General features: G+C 41.1%; 1 protein-coding gene across 1 annotated transcript; it reads left to right on the top strand.

Annotated features, from left to right (window-relative positions):
* Window positions 1-91: 91 nt before the first annotated feature.
* On the top strand, window positions 92-12334 carry LOC137281268 (DNA polymerase delta subunit 3-like). The gene is made up of 14 exons (XM_067812421.1): window positions 92-378; window positions 1819-1874; window positions 2050-2155; window positions 4164-4271; window positions 4809-4873; window positions 5829-5934; window positions 6467-6595; window positions 7492-7567; window positions 7766-7916; window positions 8281-8327; window positions 9358-9432; window positions 9857-10063; window positions 11061-11161; window positions 11918-12334. Exons 1-14 carry the CDS (start codon window positions 316-318, stop codon window positions 12005-12007), a joined length of 1380 nt encoding a protein of 459 aa, XP_067668522.1. The 5' UTR covers window positions 92-315; the 3' UTR covers window positions 12008-12334.
* Window positions 12335-21212: the final 8878 nt, after the last annotated feature.

The following is a 21212-nucleotide window of genomic DNA, read 5'->3' as shown; positions in this document are numbered from 1 at the left end:
GAATATAAAGAAATGTCCATAATTCTTAAAATGATATCACAATATAAATATTATGTTAATTTAAGACAAATATTTCCATGTTCTAGTTATTAAGTACATGCCGGTTCGGTTCAGCTAACAAGTTCATGTTCCACATTCACGCCTGTCAACCTCGCGGAAATTCCCGCGAAATCCACTTTTGGATGGAGATTCAGCTGTAGAAAGTCGACAGAAACAAAAAGGGACGATAACTAATCATTTGGTTGACAACGAATCTTGTGACAGCATGGGCCGTCTTACCTGACCATTCTACTTTCTGTATCCAGTGAAGTAAACATGGCGGTAGACGAATACTACATGGAAAATTTGGATGAATTTGTGAACGATGAAAACAAAGTAGTGAGTGTATCCAAACTGCTCATCACCACTGCACATTGTTGTCATTATTGAATGCAATCGGTTCTGTAGTATTGTGAGGGATTGTAATGAAAATTTCAAGCTTCTTTGTGTTTGTTTGTATGACTTACATCACCGTGCTTAGCCTTACGTCAATATCATGACACGGCATGTTTGTAGATGGGTATGAATGGAGCATGCACATATTTCCCCATAGTCATTATCAGCCATTCTTTTGGCAACACCTGTTCAATTGACGTGTGCAAGCTTCTGTTTATCAATATCATCAGTGATTTCATAACAAGGAAGTGATGTAAGAAAAACATTCACTGTGTTCAAGTAGTACTGTTTTAGTCAACAAGTTAATCTCTTATCTGGCTGAAAGTAACATGTTTAAGTTGAACTGTTCAGACATGTTACATGTTTAAGTTGCTCTGTGAAGAAGTGTCACATGTTAAAGTTGCACTGTTATTGACTTGGATGATGCATGTCATTGTATCTAATTTGCATAGATGGATGCTTATGATATCAGGTATTGAATTTCAGTAATTACAGTGGGCCATCATATAGCTGTAATGTTGCTGAGTGCTGTTAAACATCAGGCTTATTCAGAATATTGTATAGTAAACTATATTTTTGATAGTCCAGGTGTATGACCTGTAAGGTGTGCCATTCAGCACAATCACACCTTATACCGGTGTTTCTCAATTCATTTGTCAACAGGGGAGGATCATTGTTGAATTTGATCATTATTGAAATGTGGTCAGACTGACTGACATGTTTGATTGTATGTTACCCTAACCCAACAGCATTGCTCATAATATTAATCCCTGGTTTGGCCCAGGTTACAGGATGTCATCATGTTGCTTGATACTGGACCAACAAACATGATGATAACGACATTATTCATCATAGATGTCAGATCATCTATCATCATAATTCTACCAAATAATTGCTTTATACTTTATTATTATTATTTATTAAAGGATATTTCTTTAGTGTACATATCCATGCAACTAGTGCTTGCTCAAGGTGCTCGTATTTCTATTAATGTATAAAATAGGTAATTGATATTTCTGGTGTGCTCATCTGAGGTTCAGATATATGATTGTGGTCTGTTGATAACACTCATTTTGCGGAATCTGACCCAGACAATACCAGGGTTTTATACATCTCCATCCTGTATGTACAGATGTTGAGAATGGATGCAGAAAAATGCAGATAGCTTATCTACAGCATATCAAGAGCATTTATCTTTGTTATCATGGTTATATCAACCATTCATTAGTCATGACCACTGTCAATGTGATCACTCATCCATTCCTGGCTCTGAAGTAACTATCAGAAGCTTTGAATCAAGTAATTCGACATGTCACCCAGTTTTATTGAACCATTTAGCTGCTTCTTACAAAAGACTTGATTGCTGACCACTGTCTGTTACAGGTGACGTTCAAGTGGTTGAGCACCAACCTGAAGGTTCATGTCAACCAAGCAAAACAGTGAGCAAACATACTTGTGTTATCTTAAATGATTATGGCAAGCATAGTGTATTACTAATATTCGCCCTGTGTTAAAACGGAAATTTGCCCCTCCTGTCCCAACAAAACATGAATAAGTAGACCTCTAAAGGCGAGTAAACCACATAACCTCATCAGATTATTGTTTTCTTTTCAGAATGCTGTATGCATTTGTGCAGCAAGAGAGAAATAAAAAGGACAATGACAAGCTAACTGTGACATATTTTGTCGCAGGAACTCCAAAAACAAAGAATGGTTTTATGGTAAGAAAATTTCTAGTTTTATTTTCTGCTTTTTTCAGATCTAGCTTATGTAATGAGAAAGTGAAGTTTATAATCTGTGACCTGTGTATCTGTACAACCATGTGCAAGATTGTGATTTGTTTTGTCCAGAATGAGTCATTAACTGCCGATAGTTAACTTGACATTCCAATAACGCTGCTGCCTGGGGGCTAAAAAACATTCACTCATTTTGGTTAATTCTGATGAACTGATACTGCTCAAAAATGTTTTCTTCATATTACTCTATTTAATCTGTTATGTTATTCCTTAACATCTTTGAGTAGTGTATCAATTGTTTTTCAAAAATGTTCAATAATTGTTCCCTGGATTTTATTGCCATGTCATGTAATGCGGTGGGGGTGTTCAATATTTTTAAACCAAACTTGATATGTATAATAATCTCAACCTATATTGTAAACCTAAAGTCACTGTGTTCTGTAATCTGATTGGTTGAAAAACATGATCAAATGGCATTAGATTCCCGGAAACTGCAAGACTATTCACTGTGTATTTACACATAGAAATCTTGCAAACAATTGTTTTGTTGAGTCATCAACAGTGGTGACATCATTCAAATCATATTGTGACGTAAAGTCAGAATGACGTCACAAATGAGCAACTCCAGATGCTAACAAGGGAACCAGCTGAAGCAGCCAGCTGATGACACTTCACTGCTGTACCGGTACTTGATGTAAACGATCGCGAGTGCTGACAGTAAAACCCTTTGGTTTACTTTTCTGTTTACAATGTCGATAGACATCATGTGTTGGCCAATTTCCTGGTGTTATTGAGTATTTGAAGCACGGGAATATTTAATTTGAAACCTCCAGTTGACGCCGTTGGTTCCAAATGAATGCCTGTGCTTCAAATACTCAATAACACCCGGAAATTGGCCACACTTAATGTTTGTCTCCTAAGTTGTGCCTTTTGCTATTAACAGAGTTTTGGCATTTTTACTTTTTTTTTGTTTTTCCATGGAACATTTTGGTGTTAGTCTAATAGTGGCATTGGCTTTGTTTCCGGAGCAGAACTCAAAAACAGAGAAAATAATAAATCACAAAAACCTGTAAATAGCAATAGGCACCACTTTAGGTTCTGACTGATGTATGTAACAAGTTTCTCAGAAAAATATCGAACGTTTTTTTTAGTTTTGCTCCGGAAACGAAGTCCATCTCTCCATTTTGAGACGAAGTCTGAAGTGTTTCCATGGAAACTGAGAAAATAATAAATCACAAAAACCTGTAAAGATGGTTGGGCTTCGTTTCTAAAAAGACATAAAGTAACTGTCAGATGATTTGTCCTTTCAAATATGTGGGGGCCTGGGGGATATGTATGTCATCTTCTGATGACTCTTGTTGATCAAGTGTTTATACATGATAGACACCCACTTAGGTGTCTGAGTGGGAAGAATCGCTGTCTTCTTTCACAATGCACTTTAATTGATGAGAAATGTCATAAATGCATGGAACAAGCAACAGACATTCTGTCCTGCACCGGGGGCATGTACAACCGGAACTTAGCATTCGGAACATTTGCTTCCAATCTTTGCAAACATGATCAGAATGAAGCGACCATAAAATGACCATGATTTAACCACAGTTACAACACTGGTCCTGCTGTGCTCTGCTGGAAAGACAAAATTAAAGGTTGACGCTTAAATGGTCAGTACCATCCAATGTCCATGAACATACAAGAAGTTTTTGATGATGGGAAAACCACAATAACTTGGGTGTGCCTAGTGCTGCATGAGGTGAATGATCCCAGGAAGTTGAGATACTGCATGCATTGTGCAGCTGACATTGACATCAAATAATCGATTGAGAGAGAGCACTTTGACCATGCATATTGATGGGAGGGACCATAGTTTCTATAAATACCCATATTGTCTTGTATGAAAAACAGCCGTATGTTAAATATGGGTAATGGAATTTTGTGTTACTATGGTGACACTGTATGAAGCCTGGCTCTCGAGGGAAACTGTCTGTTTCAGGGTCACAAATGTTGTGTTGTTGCGGAGGAGGAGCTTGGGGCATTCAAGTCAACACTGTCAACAGTGACCAGCTGCCACATCTACAGTGTCCAGAAAGTCAAGTTGAAGGTCAGACTCCACTCATGATCAGTTTATTAACTGCAAACTGGGAAGGGACCCACAGGATCAATCCCCCTCATTGTGTTATTTCTGGGACAATTTGCCTATGAGTGCCTCTGTAACTTCCGTATTATCTTAACCTGATAAATGGGATGACGTAACATATTATATCAAAACCTATGGTAGTTTTCATAAACCCATTTTGGTAGTGTAGTAGCCCTGTGGTTGAAGTGGTTGCTTATTATAGATTAACCTGGCAGGAGCGTGCTGAAATTTTGCTAAAATTAACAACCAAATACTCTAGTGCCAAACAATTTATTAGTTTGCCATGAAACTTTGCAAATGGTTTGTTAGAACCAGTGCTTAGCGTTAGATACTTAAGATTGTTTATTGAGATTTGTAAGCTTGATGGGAGATGTTAATGACTAACTTTTTGGATCTTAATAACTCAAGTGAGCTGCAGAACCTTTGGCTGTATTTTGCTCCTTATTCAATGTCCATGTAGAATGGGAAGGACGGGTGTGATAGAGTAGATGGTTGTTTCAGGATTCTAACACGTTGTACATGGCCGACTATGACAGCACAAAGGAGAATCTACACACCTGCAGCAGGTAGGTGGTTAGTACTGTTAGTTGTTCAATGCAGCACATGCATTAGTCCATCTCCCATGTCTTATGTCTGTAAATAATCGTATCTGTACTCTAGATGCCTACTGTTATCTCATAGAGGCCTTGAAACAAGTATACTCAATACAACCTATGTAAGTCTAAAATACAACCTCATAGAGGCCTCTCATAGAGGCCTTGAAACAAGTATACCCAATACAGCGTATGTAAGTCTAAAATACAGCCTTACAGGAAAGGTTGTTTCATAAAATGAACGTCTCTGGATTTTAAGAACAGGGCTCAAGATAAGGGCCGTTTTTGTGTATGTATGGAGAAAAATTATGCACGATATGGTAGGAAAAAAATCAGAAAATGTAGCAGATGCGCACCACAGCAATTCTGTACAGTGTTAGAATCGCTTACGGACATATTTATCAGAGAAAAGTATTGTTTTATTGTTTACTGACCTGTTTACACAAGGTGGTGCATGCATGAAATGAAACACAAGACTACTTACACACACCATTAAGTTCTATTCAGTACTCTAAATGTATCCTTAACTTTTTCCAGTACTCTTATAGTGAAAATATAAGGTGTACATACTCCTCATGTTGAAATTTATCTGGAGCCATGTATGAACATAATTTAGGAACCATGTTTTTCTGTAAAATATGTTTATTTCAGAGACTGGATGTAACTTTGTAAGTCTAGATTTTCCTGCTCGTGAAGAGGTGACTGTAGACCTGATAAAAAGGACAGTGTTGTACAATCTGTGGTCGATAAAGTACCGTTCGTTTCTGAGAAATTTGGATTCGGTAATATTCAGGTCATAACTATGCCAACATTTTGTTACAATTCGACTGCGAGGTCAGTATGTCAATCATCAAGGGAGATAACTCCCAACTGGTTACTTATTTGAGTTTGTTGCGGACATCTTCAGTTCTTACTGTTTTTGTTCCAGCTACAGTGCTATAAACTACCCACAAGCTAAGGCCAGGTCCAAAGAAGAGCTGGCCAGACTTGGCGTTCAACAGTCACAGCCATCATCAGACTCGCCCAAGACAAACGTGAGTCAAGCATCAATGAATCTGAGCTACTTTATGATAAGTGTTCAGTGAATTATCTCAGCAGATCACCTGCCGTTTTTCTGTGGTGGCTTTAGAATGGATAAGGGGCAGTGTTGTAGCTTAGTGGTTAAAGCACCAGCTTATCATGCCGAGGACCTGGGTTTGATTTCCCACATGGGTACAAAGTTGAAGCCTATTTCTATTCTTCCCTACTGTGATATTGCTAAAAGGGCCTGGGTTTAGTTAGCCATGTGTGAAACACATTTTTGGTGTCCTCTGCTGTGATATTGCTGGAATATTGCTAAAAGTGGTGTAAAACCATGCTCACTATAAACTGGATAAATATAAACTGCCTCACAAGTACATGCAAACAATTGTATCCTAATTGCATAGCTCGATACTGACATACAAACAAACATGCATATATGTCCCATGCATATATGTAAATGTATTCATCATGAAAAGAACATAACATCCCATTTCTCCCCAATCCACCATGGATCAGTGATGTGCAAATATGTGTCCATTTCAGGGAAGTTTGTCAACGGCAACCAAGGCAGCAGCCAATGGCAGTGCACCTGTGAAGACAGAACCGAAGGGCAGCATCGCCAGCATGTTCTCTGCCGGGGGAAAGAAGAAAGAAGATGAAGAGAAACCATCTGTAAGACATCTTTCATCTTCACAAACATGCTGATATACTGAAAGTAGTGGTTAATCTATTTCAAAATCATTTGTGAAGAACAAAAAAGATGCAGGTACTTGCTGTAATTGAAAATTTACTTAACTGTTACTTTTCTTTGAATAAAGAGAAAACCTATGAGAAATATGAAGCGCCCTGCAAAAGGCAGCCAAATCCATCATGGCTGTTTATGGGTGGAACTCTTGCAGTCATGCTCAGCCAAGTGGAAGTGATTATGAGAGTCGCAGTCACTAGTCGCACCAGACTGAGTCTGATGAAAGTCCACTGGGGCTTTTTGTTTCCTGATCTGATTATTATATGTGACACAAGTCTGACACAAATGAGCTGTGGACTGTTCTGATTCAGTGTATAATTTCAGTGCTGTGAGGGGCTTGTATGATGGGATGTCGGCACTTTGTATATTTTCATTCATTTGATACTGGTTAGGATTGGTCACCAGCAACCCATGCCTAGGTAACTAAGGGGGTTAGAATGTCATGCTCGCTGATGTGGTTGACACATGACATCCTGTCCCAGTTGTAGCTTTTGCTCATGATATTGGTCATTGGGTTGTCTGGTCCAGGCTTCATTATTTGCAGACTGCCACCATATAGCTGGAATATATAGAGTGTGGTGTGAAACAACGAACAAATGAACATCATATGGAAAGTGAAGTTTGGCACCTTGTGTGGCATAATTTGCCAGAAATGAAACTTTGTTTGCCACAATGTCAGTCACAAACTTCAATGGCTTTTTTTTTATTTTGAAACTTGAGTGAATGATATTGTTTTTGGCACCCGTATGTTCCACAGGGCACAATAAACATCTTAATGAATGCCTTAGGGCTAACACTCTGACCATGTCCTCTTCTGTGTCAGGTTCCTGTTAAAGGTGGCAAAGTAGGGAAAGGCAGCAAAGCTGGAGGTGTAATGGCCTTCTTCTCCAATCAGACAGGTATGTCAAATGGATATTGTCACAGAGCTATGGGCTCAACCACCTTCCTACTAGTCTTACTTTGTTTACTTGTGTGCCAAAACACCTGAGGCCATGTTTGCAGCAAATGATGAATAAATATTTTTGAGGCTTATTCAACACTTTGGTATGTAATTTCTTGATTGTCCTGACATGAAAGTGAATGTTTCTGTTTTTCAGCAAAGCCAAGCAAACCAGCAGAGAGTAAATCCACAGGCAGTAAATCAGTCGTGAGTGAAACAGTAAAGAGTGAAACCGTGAAGAGTGAACCTGTGAAGAGTAATCAAACCGATCCAGAACCTCAGAAGGAAAGGAAGACAGACATGAAGAAGTGGGTTGATTTTTTTATTCTTTTAGTGTTAATGAACGATTGAATGGTGAGACGAGAGTGTGTCATTACACCCTGAGAGTGTTGTTCATTGCTGACAATATCTATCACTGAATTGTCTAATCCGGACTTGAATGGCTGTCATACAACTGAAATATTATTGTGAGAGGCGTTGATTTGTACTTCATGAATCCACTTTCAAGGAAGGCCTATAATTTGATGGTGGGTTGAGAAATTAGTATGGAGCAGTTGTAATTGTAACAAAATTTGGGTGCAACTGATTTGAAAATATTTGTCTGGTGCCATATTGTCAGGTAAGTATTTCAATATCTAAAATATTTAGATTGTGATAATTTTGTTCTTTCAGGAGTCGTCCCAGTAAGGGCAAGAAATCTACAAGAGTCTCAGATTCAGGTAGGACACAGAGTAAGGCTGAACCCTGTTGGTCAGAGCAGATGGTTTCAGATATTATGTAACTCCAGATCGGATAATTTACAGACTGGCATGTAGCCGAATGTGGTGATAACAATACAACAATATTTTGCAACGTCGTATGTGTAATCTTGCTAAATGTGTGTAATGCCTGTCAATGTACCTTGATGATAATTTCGGCTGCTGGCTATTCCGGCGAGAGCTATGAGAGGGAGTCACATCATGCATGCATGATTTTGGTGCTCGTGATATTCACCACAGGGTCCAGACTCAATTATTTACAGAATATTGCTGTAGTATTACACACATACAGTGGAAGCTCTCAAAACTGTCACAGTGGATTACGGTCAATTGCGTTGGAATATGGTTAAGGATTGTACCTGACTAGGTGAGGTAAACTGGTGAGTGAAACTTGTTGATTGTACTCTAAATTAATTTACGTGTCACAATTTTACAGCTGCTCGCCTTGTCAAAATGGCTAAACCAGTCAAGCGGGCAAGATTAGAATTAACTCTTGAACAGAAAATTCTGATGAATTCTTTGATGACTATCAGTATGTTGTTATCACTCTCTGGGTGAAAAGGGAAAAGTTTGCTAAACTGGCATGCTCGCGATGGCAACATATTTTGCCAGTCCCAATACACGCAGGGCGTTAGAGGGCTTCCACTGTTTTTATGTTTACATCTGGCCAGAGAATTATTAGTTTACAACTTTACTGAACACCTTAAAAACAAAACTTTAAGAAATCAGTGAAACCATTAACAGTGTTAAGAGGGACACATGGAATTCTAGTTGATTTGTGTTGTTCTTGTTAGAAACATCTGTGTGTAATTCATGTGATGTTTCATGCATACGCTTAATGCAGATGTTCGTCATTACAGGTAATTTCAGTGGAGTTGTGGGGATTTACAGCTTACTGTTGCTTACGTTGATTGTTGTTAGGAAAGCCATTTTTGGATGTTTTAATTTGCTGACGATGTTGTATACGTCAGTGTTTTGTTGTGTTGTGCAGACGAGGACAAACCAGACACAAAGAGAAGGAGAAGAATTCGCAATGATCTGTTTGATAGCAGCAGTAGTGAAGATGGTGGGTAGGAAATAGCTAAATATATCTTACCTCACACATAAATGTCACTGTCTCATTGGCGGAGTGTTCTATTATTTTCAATGCACCCCATGTACAAACGAAGTGCCTTACAATTCACCCTGCTGCCAATGGCAACTCATTTGGTACTTCGTGGTAGTTGCTTTTTTGCCTCAAATAACATTAAATGACACATGTTGCACGGGAATTACTGATGTTTTGTGAATGGAAATCGATGGAAGGGAGATAACTCTAAATCTGTTTTTCTTTTGTCAGAGACAGCTAAATATATCTTTCAAAAAAAGTTTCTCTGAGGATTTCAGTAGGAGAGTTTTCAGTTCACTGTAGCATGAATGAGTGGATTATTTTTAGGAACACATTGATCAGTACTTTTTGTCGTGATGATTTATTACTTTCTAATTTACAGAGATGGAGATCTTGGAAGAGAGTCCGGTTCCAAGTCCTGTCCGAGAGCCCAGCCCAGAACCGGAGTCACCCATATCGGAGAAAACATCCAAACCTGAGTCTGATGATGAACCAGCTGTTGTTCGTCAGACAAACGGTGGAGAGAAACGAAGAAAGAGGACAAGGAAACTAGTGCCCAAGACCTCCATGGACGCAGATGGATTTATGGGTAAATATGTGGCAGGCTTCACTGATATAACCAGGAATCCTTCAATTCCACTTGATGTCTGTTCATCTATGGACTTGATGCATAATCTTAGATCAGTTTCTTTGATAATTCATGAAGATCTGGGTTAGAATTGGTATTCAGCAACCCATGCTTGTCGTAACAGGCAACTAACAAGATCAGCTGACCAGGTTTGCAGACTTGGTTGACACATCATCGCATCTCAGTTGTGTAGATCATGCTGTTTACTTGGCTGACACCTGTCATTCCATCTCAGTTGTGTAGATCATGCTGTTGACTTGGCTGACACGTCATCGCATCTCAGTTGTGTAAATCATGCTGTTGACTTGGCTGACACCTGTCATTGTATTCGTTGACTTGGCTGACACCTGTCATCGCATCTCAGTTGTGTAGATCATGCTGTTGACTTGGCTGACACCTGTCATTGTATTCGTTGACTTGGCTGACACCTGTCATCGCATCTCAGTTGTGTAGATCATGCTGTTGACTTGGCTGACACGTCATCGCATCTCAGTTGTGTAGATCATGCTGTTGACTTGGCTGACACCTGTCATTGTATTCGTTGACTTGGCTGACACCTGTCATCGCATCTCAGTTGTGTAGATCATGCTGTTGACTTGGCTGACACCTGTCATCGCATCTCAGTTGTGTAGATCATGCTGTTGACTTGGCTGACACCTGTCATCGCATCTCAGTTGTGTAGATCATGCTGTTGACTTGGCTGACACCTGTCATTGTATTCGTTGACTTGGCTGACACCTGTCATTGTATTACAAATGCATAGATTGATGCTCATGATGTTGATCACTGGATTATCTGGCCCACACTCAACTGTTTACCAGCCGCTGCCACAGTTGGAATACTGTGAGTGCAGCATTAAACAACAAACAAAAAATATCCACAGGAATGTTGCTGGAATATCACCAGAGTGACTTTATTCCACTTTGTTGCTGATTGTTCATGATGATTGCTTTTGCAGTGACTGAGAAGGTATGGGAGAGCGACTCAACAGATGCTTCAGAACGGGAGGAAGAAGTGACAAAGAAGGCACCATCACCAGCTAAACAGTCCAAAACACAGGTATGTGAACTTAGCAGATCCAGGGTTATTGTATATAATCGTCTGTACTGTGACTTGTTAGAACCAAGAATTATCTGACTTGCGATCTAACCCATTGGCTCTTTTCACTTTTGTTCTAAGGGAGTGGTCATTAATAATATATGCTGATGGATCATGGGAAATCAGGGAGGGTCACCTAATATATCACAGACTTTGTTGGGGGAAAGGTCTTATAAAAAAATTACCATTTGGTGACATTTTGTGGACAATTTTTGAGAATGTGTTAAGGTCCATGTTTACATTTTGATATTAGCTAGGTTGCCTGTGTTCAGTATATTTAAGAGGGAGGTCATGGTTGTGTCATGTGCTTGTATGCTGCAGGCTGATAGGGAGACTTAACCTTACACTGTCTTGCGACTGATGCCCATAAAAGGCGTGGACCCATTTAGTATTTAGCTAATACCACAGCATATTCGTCATATTCGGTTCTTGTGCTGTAGACCACTGGTTTGGGCAGTTACCCACTCACACAGCTCACAGGCATTGCTACTGTCATACGTTCACTCTCTCACTCTCTGGGGCACAACCCCTGTAAGCCTGAGTTCCATTGGTTCTAGCATATACCACAACACTGATATCATGATATGGTGCTCATGCTTATCATGGGTTTGTCTGATTCAGGCTTTGTAACTATATGTGTGTTGTAAGGGACACTCCAATCACTCACGCGGCATTGCTAGGTTCGTACGTTTTCAAGTATTTTCATCTTTGTTTCAGCCAGCAAAGAAAGCCTCCCCACAGAAGAAATCCCCTGCAAAGGGACCGAAAAACCAAACATCGCTCATGTCGTTCTTCAAGAAGAAATAAAACTGTTCATCATGTCTGAAAATATCTGATATTGTTTATCTGAATTTTGTACATATTTGAATTAAAGACGCACTGAGACAATATTTACATGAAAACTGACAAACATTGCAGGAGTGGTTTCATATCAAACTGTTAGTTTTGGGTAGCCTTGTTGTGACAGTGTTTGCCCTTGATGCATAATGGGTTTGATTCTAAACATGGGAACATGGTGTTAGGTTCATCCGTGGGCACCCGAGCAGTGATAGTGCTGAATATTGCTTAGTGAGGATTTATAATTCCTATCTATTTGACATTTCTATAGATTAAAGAAATGTATTGAAATCCAAATGTTATGTTTTTCTTTTAACAACTAACCCTAAAAAGCCTTGTATGTTAATGACACCACTGACTGGACTAGTCTATTACCTAAGGTTGGTTGGTTGGTTGCCTTGCTGCACTTAGCAATGTTCCAGCTATATGGTGACAATCTGAAATTAACTGAGCCTGGACCAGGCAATCCAGTGGTAAACAGTGTGACCATAATTGGGATATGATGACGTGTCAACCAAGTCAGGGAGTCGAAAGGTCCAATCCCATTTGTCACCTCTTATCACAAACATGGGCTACTGAAGATCAGTGATAACACGGATCTTCAGTGGCCCTATTACCTAATGGACCAACAGCTGGAACAGCATGTGCCTTGTTTAAATATGTGTTGGTTGTGACGATCTAATGACTACTACCCTGTTCTATAAGAGTCAACAAGACTGAATCATCAAGCAGTTTGATGCCCTTTGCAGGATACCTTGTGTCTGACATGAATGGACCTCGACATGGCCTAATGGTTTAAGCATCATTTTGTTCAAGACCCAAGTTATATTCCCCACATGGGTACAGCGTGTGAAACCCATTTCTGGCCTCCCCACTGTGATATTGCTGGTATAAAGTTGAAAGCGGTGTAAAACAAACTCACTCTGTCACTACAAGGTTGGACTGTTTGGCCCACACTTCCAGTGTTAGGCAAGATATAGCTGGAGTATTGCAGTGTAACCTGTCCAACAACACCGGGGCGAACACTGTTTGGTGGACTCGTGCTGCAAACAGTGTCCCAGTCCACACTATGAATGGCCACCCCCATTCTCTAGCCACAGGGGTTACTCAAGTCGCATCTTCCCGCATGGGAAGAGAATGATGTCAATGGATGAAAAATTAACCGAAGCGATCATAAAATATTCCAACGTGCCCCGTTGTTTCCGTCTCAAATAAAATGTAGTGTTGACCTTTTTTCACTTATATGAAACTTTTGTCCTCTCGCGTTAATGATATCCACTGAAAATGAGAAAGCATGATGCCGTTCCGTGAGATGTTTGCGCGTTAGGTGAAGATTCGTGTTAGAATTGGTCCATCAGCATCCTTGTATATCATTGTGTTATTAACAGCCCATTTACCATGTGCATTACTCCCCGCACAATACATACTCCACGCGCCTAAACAATCAGGGCCTAGGGGTTTTCGAAGCGTTAGTGATAAGATAGTCGTAAAGTTATATTAATGTATGGATCTTACGACAATCTTAGCGCTAAGAGAACTACGAAAATCTGGGCCGTAATCGTTACCCCGGATAAGCCAAGCTGCACTTTAGGCGCTGGAGGCTGAGTCACGTCTTTATCCCACCGAGTACCCATTTTCTGCTGGCTGACCAGAGTCATTATTGTTTGACAAACCTGTTTGCCTGAGTGAGACCACATGTATCATATAATCTTCGTTGAGGGGCAGGACTGAGTCAAACTCTCTGCGTCCAGCGTTGCTTAACCTCACATGATTTGTGGCCTGAATTCTATGCACAGGATCAAGTGCTAAAGGTAACTGAACAAAGTTGGTGGTCAGGCTTGCATATAATCGTATCCCAGTGTCGTAGATCGATGTAGATTTTAGTCTTGACTCGAGTATTTAAAAACATTAGGAATGCTGTATACCCAACAGCGTTAAGCGAAGCAGATATAAAATCTGTACAGTTCACATTTAACATGGAAATTTGTTGTTTAACGTCACTCTTACCCATATGGCGGTGGCCTGTAGTAAATCAAGTCTGGACCAGACAATCCAGCGATCAACGGCATGGCCATTGATCCTGGCAACTGAGATACGATGACTTGTTTAAACCAAACCAGCGAGTCTGACGATTGATCCCGATGGTCCCCTCATGCGACAAGCGATTTGCTGAAGATAAATTCTGTTAGTACTGCAGCATATTCGGATGACGACTTATTATCATAGCCCTACAGGGTAACTACTACAGTTGAAGGGGTCATGGTGCTACATGTATGTACCCCAAGTACCCCAGGTATCTATCTACACCTGTAATGTCGCTATACACGATTCCTTAATGATCTCTGTTCCTTGATAACAGGTTTTAATAAATTTCTAATTTCCAATACATCTTATCGATCATACATACTCTTGGAAACGGATGAAGGAACACGCGAACGTTCAAGTATTTCTATATTAATTTCCGGATTAATTGTTACGCTTTACATAGCATTGTGGGTGAAAATCATGACACATATAAAAGAACACTTGTATGTTCATGTTTCCTACTTGTTTCCGTGAGCATACAAAAGCTGTACGTCATCCGCTGCTCAACAACAATTCTCCATCTTGCCACATGACTACGACGAACAAAACGGTCAGTTACACTGATAAATGTACGAAACAGGTGTACACCTGAAACATGAGAAATTAATCAGCTTCTTTCAGTTAATAGCGAAATGAATATTAAATCGCGTTGACTGGCAATTAGACTAACAGCTAGTCTCTGAAATGAACATAATTTACTGAAAAAAAACCGTTCATAGTGAAAAAAATATAATATAATGAAATGGAGCCCTGAGACTTTCTTGAAGCTATGGAAGTCTAGACTTGCCACATTTTCTAGACTTGCGTGGGCTTTCCTGGATACATATACTTGAGGGTCTGTACGACAGACTAACTGGCAATGCAATCTTCAAGTATTCAAATGGAACATAATCGCAAGTCTAAATAGGACAGGTAAAGCAGACATAAAATCTAGCCATTTCACAGCTTTTTTCGGCCCGGGAACACGTCACCAGGTCTCAGCGTTCCTGCTGGCCATACTGACGCACAAAAGAAAATACACTTACACAGCTTTGGGATTGAATTCAAGAACACATGAAATAGATTTTGTCACAAACACTGTTAGCGTACATCGTGCAAGTTCATGTTATCCAAAACTATCACATGGGTACTTTCTTTTGTCCGTCAGTCTATGTCGCTATAGAAGGCAATGCCCTTGAACTCAATATTTAAACCGCATGTCGCCTCACTGTACCCACTACAAGATACACAGCAGTCATTCTAGTCATCTAATACAGCTTGTCCATTATGACAGAGATTGAAGTATTGTTATAGGAGGTCCGTCGGGAGAAATATGAACAGTAACGGCGGTTGCTGGTAAGTTACACTTTATCCTTATCCATAGCTCGGTTGGGTTGGGTAGCCCAATGGTTAAAGCGTCCGCTCGTCATGCCGAAGATCCCGGTTTGATTCTGTACATGTTTGCAATGTGTAAAGCCTATTCGTGGTGTCCTTGATATTGCTGGAATGTTGCTAAAAGCGGCACAAGGTCGTGCTCACTCATTCACTCACTTACTCACTCATTCATCCAGAACTCAACCACGATGACAAGTCAAACCGATACAGTGATGGGAAGACCACTGTTTCAAACCTTCCTCTCACACGTTCCGATTTCCCATGTCATTCCTCGTGTCCTCTGCCGTTGTAATACTTGTGGCTTAAAGCTAGTTATAAAATAATATTCCGTCATTCCAACCAGTGGGTGATGTCATGACTATCAGTTGGCGTGCGATAGGATTCCGAGATGCAGTGATACTCCATCCAATAACAGACGGAATCTGTGAATGAGTGTGTTCTCCAAGGCAGGCTGACACAGATATCAATCGGGACAGGCAAACTAGTGATTGACAGCATGAACACCGACACACACCACTCGGTCCCGATGACAAACGCCATTGGGGCAGCCATGTCGGGAATTAAAACAACCGCAATCCTCACTTATTGGGACTAATTGGAACCGAGGGACCTAATGTGATCCTCACTGTAAAGGGTTCTCGGTGCCCATGTTATATCTATCAATGATGAAAGGTTACGTTTCCAGAACCCAGCGTCAATCTGACGTCATGTACCAGCCCCTGAGAACGCATTACGTGACGTGGATAAAGTCGATTCTTTAAGCTATTCTGGTGGTGTGTTTAGTTAAACCAAATACCCGTGGGCGGGGGTGGGTCCTATGTGTTATACATGCCAAATGTGTCTGTTTACCTCTACACAGACCGAACCAATTTCAGATCAAATATGAAATGTCATTACCAGAAACAGGGGCGGGGTCACTGTTTTATCCTCACGTGTATATACAGACCAAATTAAACAAATGTTGATCAAGTTAGGTTTTGCTAGAAAAATCATCTTTTTGAAGGTGATTCTTTCTCATACACATGGCGGGTAATACTTACATCAGATATACATATATATATATACATGCATTTAACCAGATCATTTTTATCACGGATTGCGCCGTGATACTTTTTATATACGAGGGCGTTGGGGTACCCTTGTGGTTAAAGCGTTCACTCTCATGAGAAGCCTTTTCCTGGTGTCCCAAGCCGCGATATCGCTGGAATATTGCTAAAAGCGGCGTAAAACCAAACTCACTCACTCATCACTTTCATGTACCAAGTAATTTTATTGTGAGATGAGAATATCGCATCCACTTCTCCATGAACAAATCTTAGGCACGTTTAAACATCGGAACACGAAATGCAATAGAAATGCAAAGTTTGCACGAGCAACCTGAGCTCACAGGCGAAAGCATCGTCATGAAATGTCGACAGAGTCGTTCCATCTCGACAACGTCATTCCGTCATCATGTTTACCTTGGTTACATGAACAGTGTATTCTCTTCATTCATTAGTTAGCTTCATTGTTTCTTCAAAGCATTTATGACTACGGAAATAGTTATTCTCATAGTTTTAAACATTTTATTTTCGACCTATTTTAACAAAGATCGCAGGACCGAACAACTGACCCCATTAGTCGCCTCTTACGACAAGCAAGCATAGGTTGATGAGGACCAGTCACTTGTTAAATAAGTTTTTTTCAGTAAAAAATATTTATAGTTTAGTGAATATGTATAGTACAAACTTGCTTATTGACAGCAGCTTACTGATAACGATTACATAATGGCAAAAGGCAAACTGGCTTGCCTATGTTTTATTCGATTACCCTTTCAGCTTGGACACAGTTAACTGTGGCATAAAACAACAGTCATACATCATTCGTTTCAACATATCTGTTTTGGGGCTTTCTTTGATTTTACGTCCCGATATTAAACTTCTAGATCCCAATTCTGCATTTTACTGATCAAATGTCAGCCACAAGAATGTCTCTACTGATACGCCCATCGCGGCTTGACCACGTGACGACAAACGAAAAAATGGCCATTACAGAGATTATGTTACAGAATAGCTGCAGACTTGTGGAATGGAAAGATTAAGTAGTTGATAGCAATTGTTAGCCTCTTTCAACTGACAGCGAACAATGATTTTTAAATTGTGTTGACAGGCAATGCAATCTACAGATCTTATCAACAATTCCGGTCGGCTCCAAAAGTGGGACTGGAGACGACAGATGACATTTAAAAAAGGTGGAAAACGGATTTACCTTTGACCCGTTACACGAGGATCAGTGATCTGCGAGAAAGCATGAACCCCGAGGCATTTTTCAAATGATTTAAATATTTTGGGCAAATATCTTATTTGTTTAGGACAATAGCACTATACTCTAGACTAACTATTATCATCACAGACTTTGCCACTCAGTGAATTTTCGACATTTGAGCATATTCTGAGATATTCAACAAGCTCATTGGGAACCCGAGGAACAACTGAAAAACACAAGCAGCTATGCGGTTCAATTTCTATTACAGATAAAGACATGCTTCACAGTAGATGGGTGGAAACTCACGACTCTTTCCCCAATATTCCGGGCAATATAAGTCATGTGAGACACCAGCAAGGGGGATCAAACATTATCACCATGTTGGGGATGGAACCCTGGCCTTCAGCTTGTTTGAAGCCCCTTAAACCGCGATTACTGAACATTGAGAAAAGGCATAAAAACATATTCACTTACTAACTTGTTTTCGGTGGTCATGTTCGTTGACTTGGACACATGTCATAGTGTCTCAGCTGCATTGATCGGTGGTCATGCTGTTGATCACTGGACTGTTTGGTCCGGACTGGATTATTCGATCTTGGGCGCGTGATGTCAGGATGTTTAATTACAGCACTTGTTATACTGATGGGCAGCACTACGGTGAGAAAGGAGGAACTGATCAGAGGTTTTCTATGTGACTTTGATGGTTCGATCTTGGACGCGTTATGCCAGGAAGTGAAACTGTGGCAGTGTCCGGTCTGGTACGCTGATGAATATTATGCTGAGATTTAAAATTACATTGTCTTTGTGATGACCATATAATTTTCTAATGAAAGGTCAAGCAGGAAAATGTTTGGATTAAATATTTTGATTGCTGGACACAAAATATGTTGCAAAATACAATGTTTCCTTTCATTACGAAGTCCTCTCCGCCCCTCGACTGCTTAACTCCCTGGAACGTCTTATCGACTAAAGGGTAGTCGTGTTAACAAGAGTTCTTATTAAGAGATTTTGACTTTTTACATAAAACTGCGAAAATGCAGTCAGAAAACACCGGCTATGGAATGTTTTATTATTAGTAGGCGTCAAGCTTCAGGTCGACTACATTCTTTTCAGTTGTTTTAGTACCTGAGAACGTTCCTACAGGTTGCTATGGCCACACAATTAATACGTTACATTAAATATTGCAATTTGACGTATAGTCCCTCGAGGCAAGTAGCATAACCGAGAGTCTGGTTTGGACGTGGGTTTCAATAAAACTTATTATGATAACTTCATATACCCCGACATGGCGTCTCTCAGGTAGAGAGTTATGTCTCCAGGTTGGAGTCTCGAAAGAGGCTCAACGAGACTATCCGAGACTTAGCCTTGACACGCGTTGTAACGGAACCCGAGTCTTTTGTATCGAAGGTAAATTCATTGTCATCCGGGAACCCTCGTGTCTGGGCTTCCATGCTAATATCCCTGGGTAGTCGCCACAGTTGTACGTATCGGACCAATAGGAAGATTACGTTACACCCGATATACGGGCTCTTCTTGCCGGGTACAGTAATAGTCGCGCCATTTTTTTCTCCACAGACAGTATAGTGGCGTTGACCAACTCCGGCGAATCTCGTCAGCGATCACATGGCGATGCAGGGACGCCGCTGTTCCCGACTTCAAACAAAACGTTTACCTACGTTTGTCAGATAAAAACCCTTAATGGGCTTTGCCCGACATTAGAGTGGCGTTGGTTTCGGAGAGTCATAATTTACTGTCGGTGACGTGTCACATGTGACGACTGCCCCACGTTAATGAAGTCGGCGAGAAAGTCGACTCGTGATTGGTCAGTTTTACCCCTACGTCTGACATATCCACTAACAGCTTAAGGAAATTGTGATCAAACACTTTCATCTACAGTTACCTCTCTTTGATACTTTCATATTTGAGTTGTTAAGGTTTTGATGTCGTGTTACCTGTTGCCATGTGTTATTCAGGCCGGACTGTCTGAACGGGCAGACGACACTGACTGACTCAGGAACATCCACGCTCGACCAGCTTCGTCAGTAGGAGAAGCGTTTGCTGGATACTCATTAGTCTGAATGAAGTTGGCAATTCGTGCACGGCGTGGGTCACTATGCTGTCGCCAGCAACATCGCAACGACGTTTTCACGTCAATAAGCGACAGCCAGATCACAGATAACCACTACCAGTATGAGTTTGTAGGCAGGGAGAGGCTTCAGCCCTGTTGACTTTGGCTAGGAAGGTTTGTTAGTGATTGATCATTGGAGAAGTTTGTTATCAAGTCAAGCATAGGCAAGTATCATTGGGTCGATCATTTCGTCGCGGGGAGATAGTTAATCTCGGACGCACAAAGAGGTTATTAATGTATGGTCAAGCATTCCAGTTTGTAACCTTCAGTGACACGGGGAAAGCTCAGTGTATTGTAACCCTGGGAGACATAGGGAGGGTGCTATTGCAGTGTAACCCTGGGAGACACAAGGAGGGTGCTAGTGTTATGTATCCCTGGGAGACCCAGGGAGGGTGCTAATGTAGTGTGAGCCTGGGAGACCCAGGAAGAGTGTTAGTGTAGTGTATCCCTGGGAGACATAAGGAGGGTGCTAGTGTAGTGTATCCCTGGAAGACACCAGGCGGGTGCTAGTGTAGTGTATCCATGGGAGACCCAGGGAGGGTGCTTGTGTAGTGTAAGCCTGGGAGACCCAGGAAGAGTGCTAGTGTAGTGTATCCCTGGGAGAGACAAGGAGGGTGCTAGTGTAGTGTATCCCTGGAAGACACAAGGAGGATGCTAGTGTAGTGTAAGCCTGGGAGACACAAGGAGGGTGCTAGTGTAATGTAAGCCTGGGAGAAACAGGGAGGGTGCTAGTGTAGTGTATCCCTGGAAGACACCAGGAGGGTGTTAGTGTAGTGTAAGCCTGGGAGACACAAGGGGGATGCTAGTGTAGTGTAAGCCTGGGAGACACAAGGAGGTCTGCTAGTGTAGTGTAAGCCTGGGAGACACAAAGAGGTCTGCTAGTGTAGTGTAAGCCTGGGAAACACATGGAGGGTGCTAGTGTAGTGTAAGCCTGGGAGACACAAGGAGAGTGCTAGTGTAGTGTAAGCCTGGGAGAGATAAGGAGGGTGCTTGTGTAGTGTAAGCCTGGGAGACACAAGGAGGTCTGCTAGTGTAGTGTAAGCCTGGGAGAGACAAGGAGGGTGCTTGTGTAGTGTTAGCCTGGGAGACACAAGGAGGTCTGCTAGTGCAGTGTAAGCCTGGGAGACACAAGGAGGTCTGCTAGTGTAGTGTAAGCCTGGGAGACACAAGGAGAGTGCTAGTGTAGTGTAAGCCTGGGAGAGACAAGGAGGGTGCTAGTGTAGTGTAAGCCTGGGAGACACAAGGAGGTCTGCTAGTGTAGTGTAAGCCTGGGAGACACAAGGAGAGTGCTAGTGTAGTGTAAGCCTGTTAGACACAATGAGAGTGCTAGTGTAGTGTAACCCT

Source organism: Haliotis asinina, chromosome 4 (genome assembly GCF_037392515.1).
Source record: "Haliotis asinina isolate JCU_RB_2024 chromosome 4, JCU_Hal_asi_v2, whole genome shotgun sequence".
Classification (NCBI taxonomy): domain Eukaryota; kingdom Metazoa; phylum Mollusca; class Gastropoda; order Lepetellida; family Haliotidae; genus Haliotis; species Haliotis asinina.
This window is presented reverse-complemented; position numbering and strand designations above follow the sequence as displayed.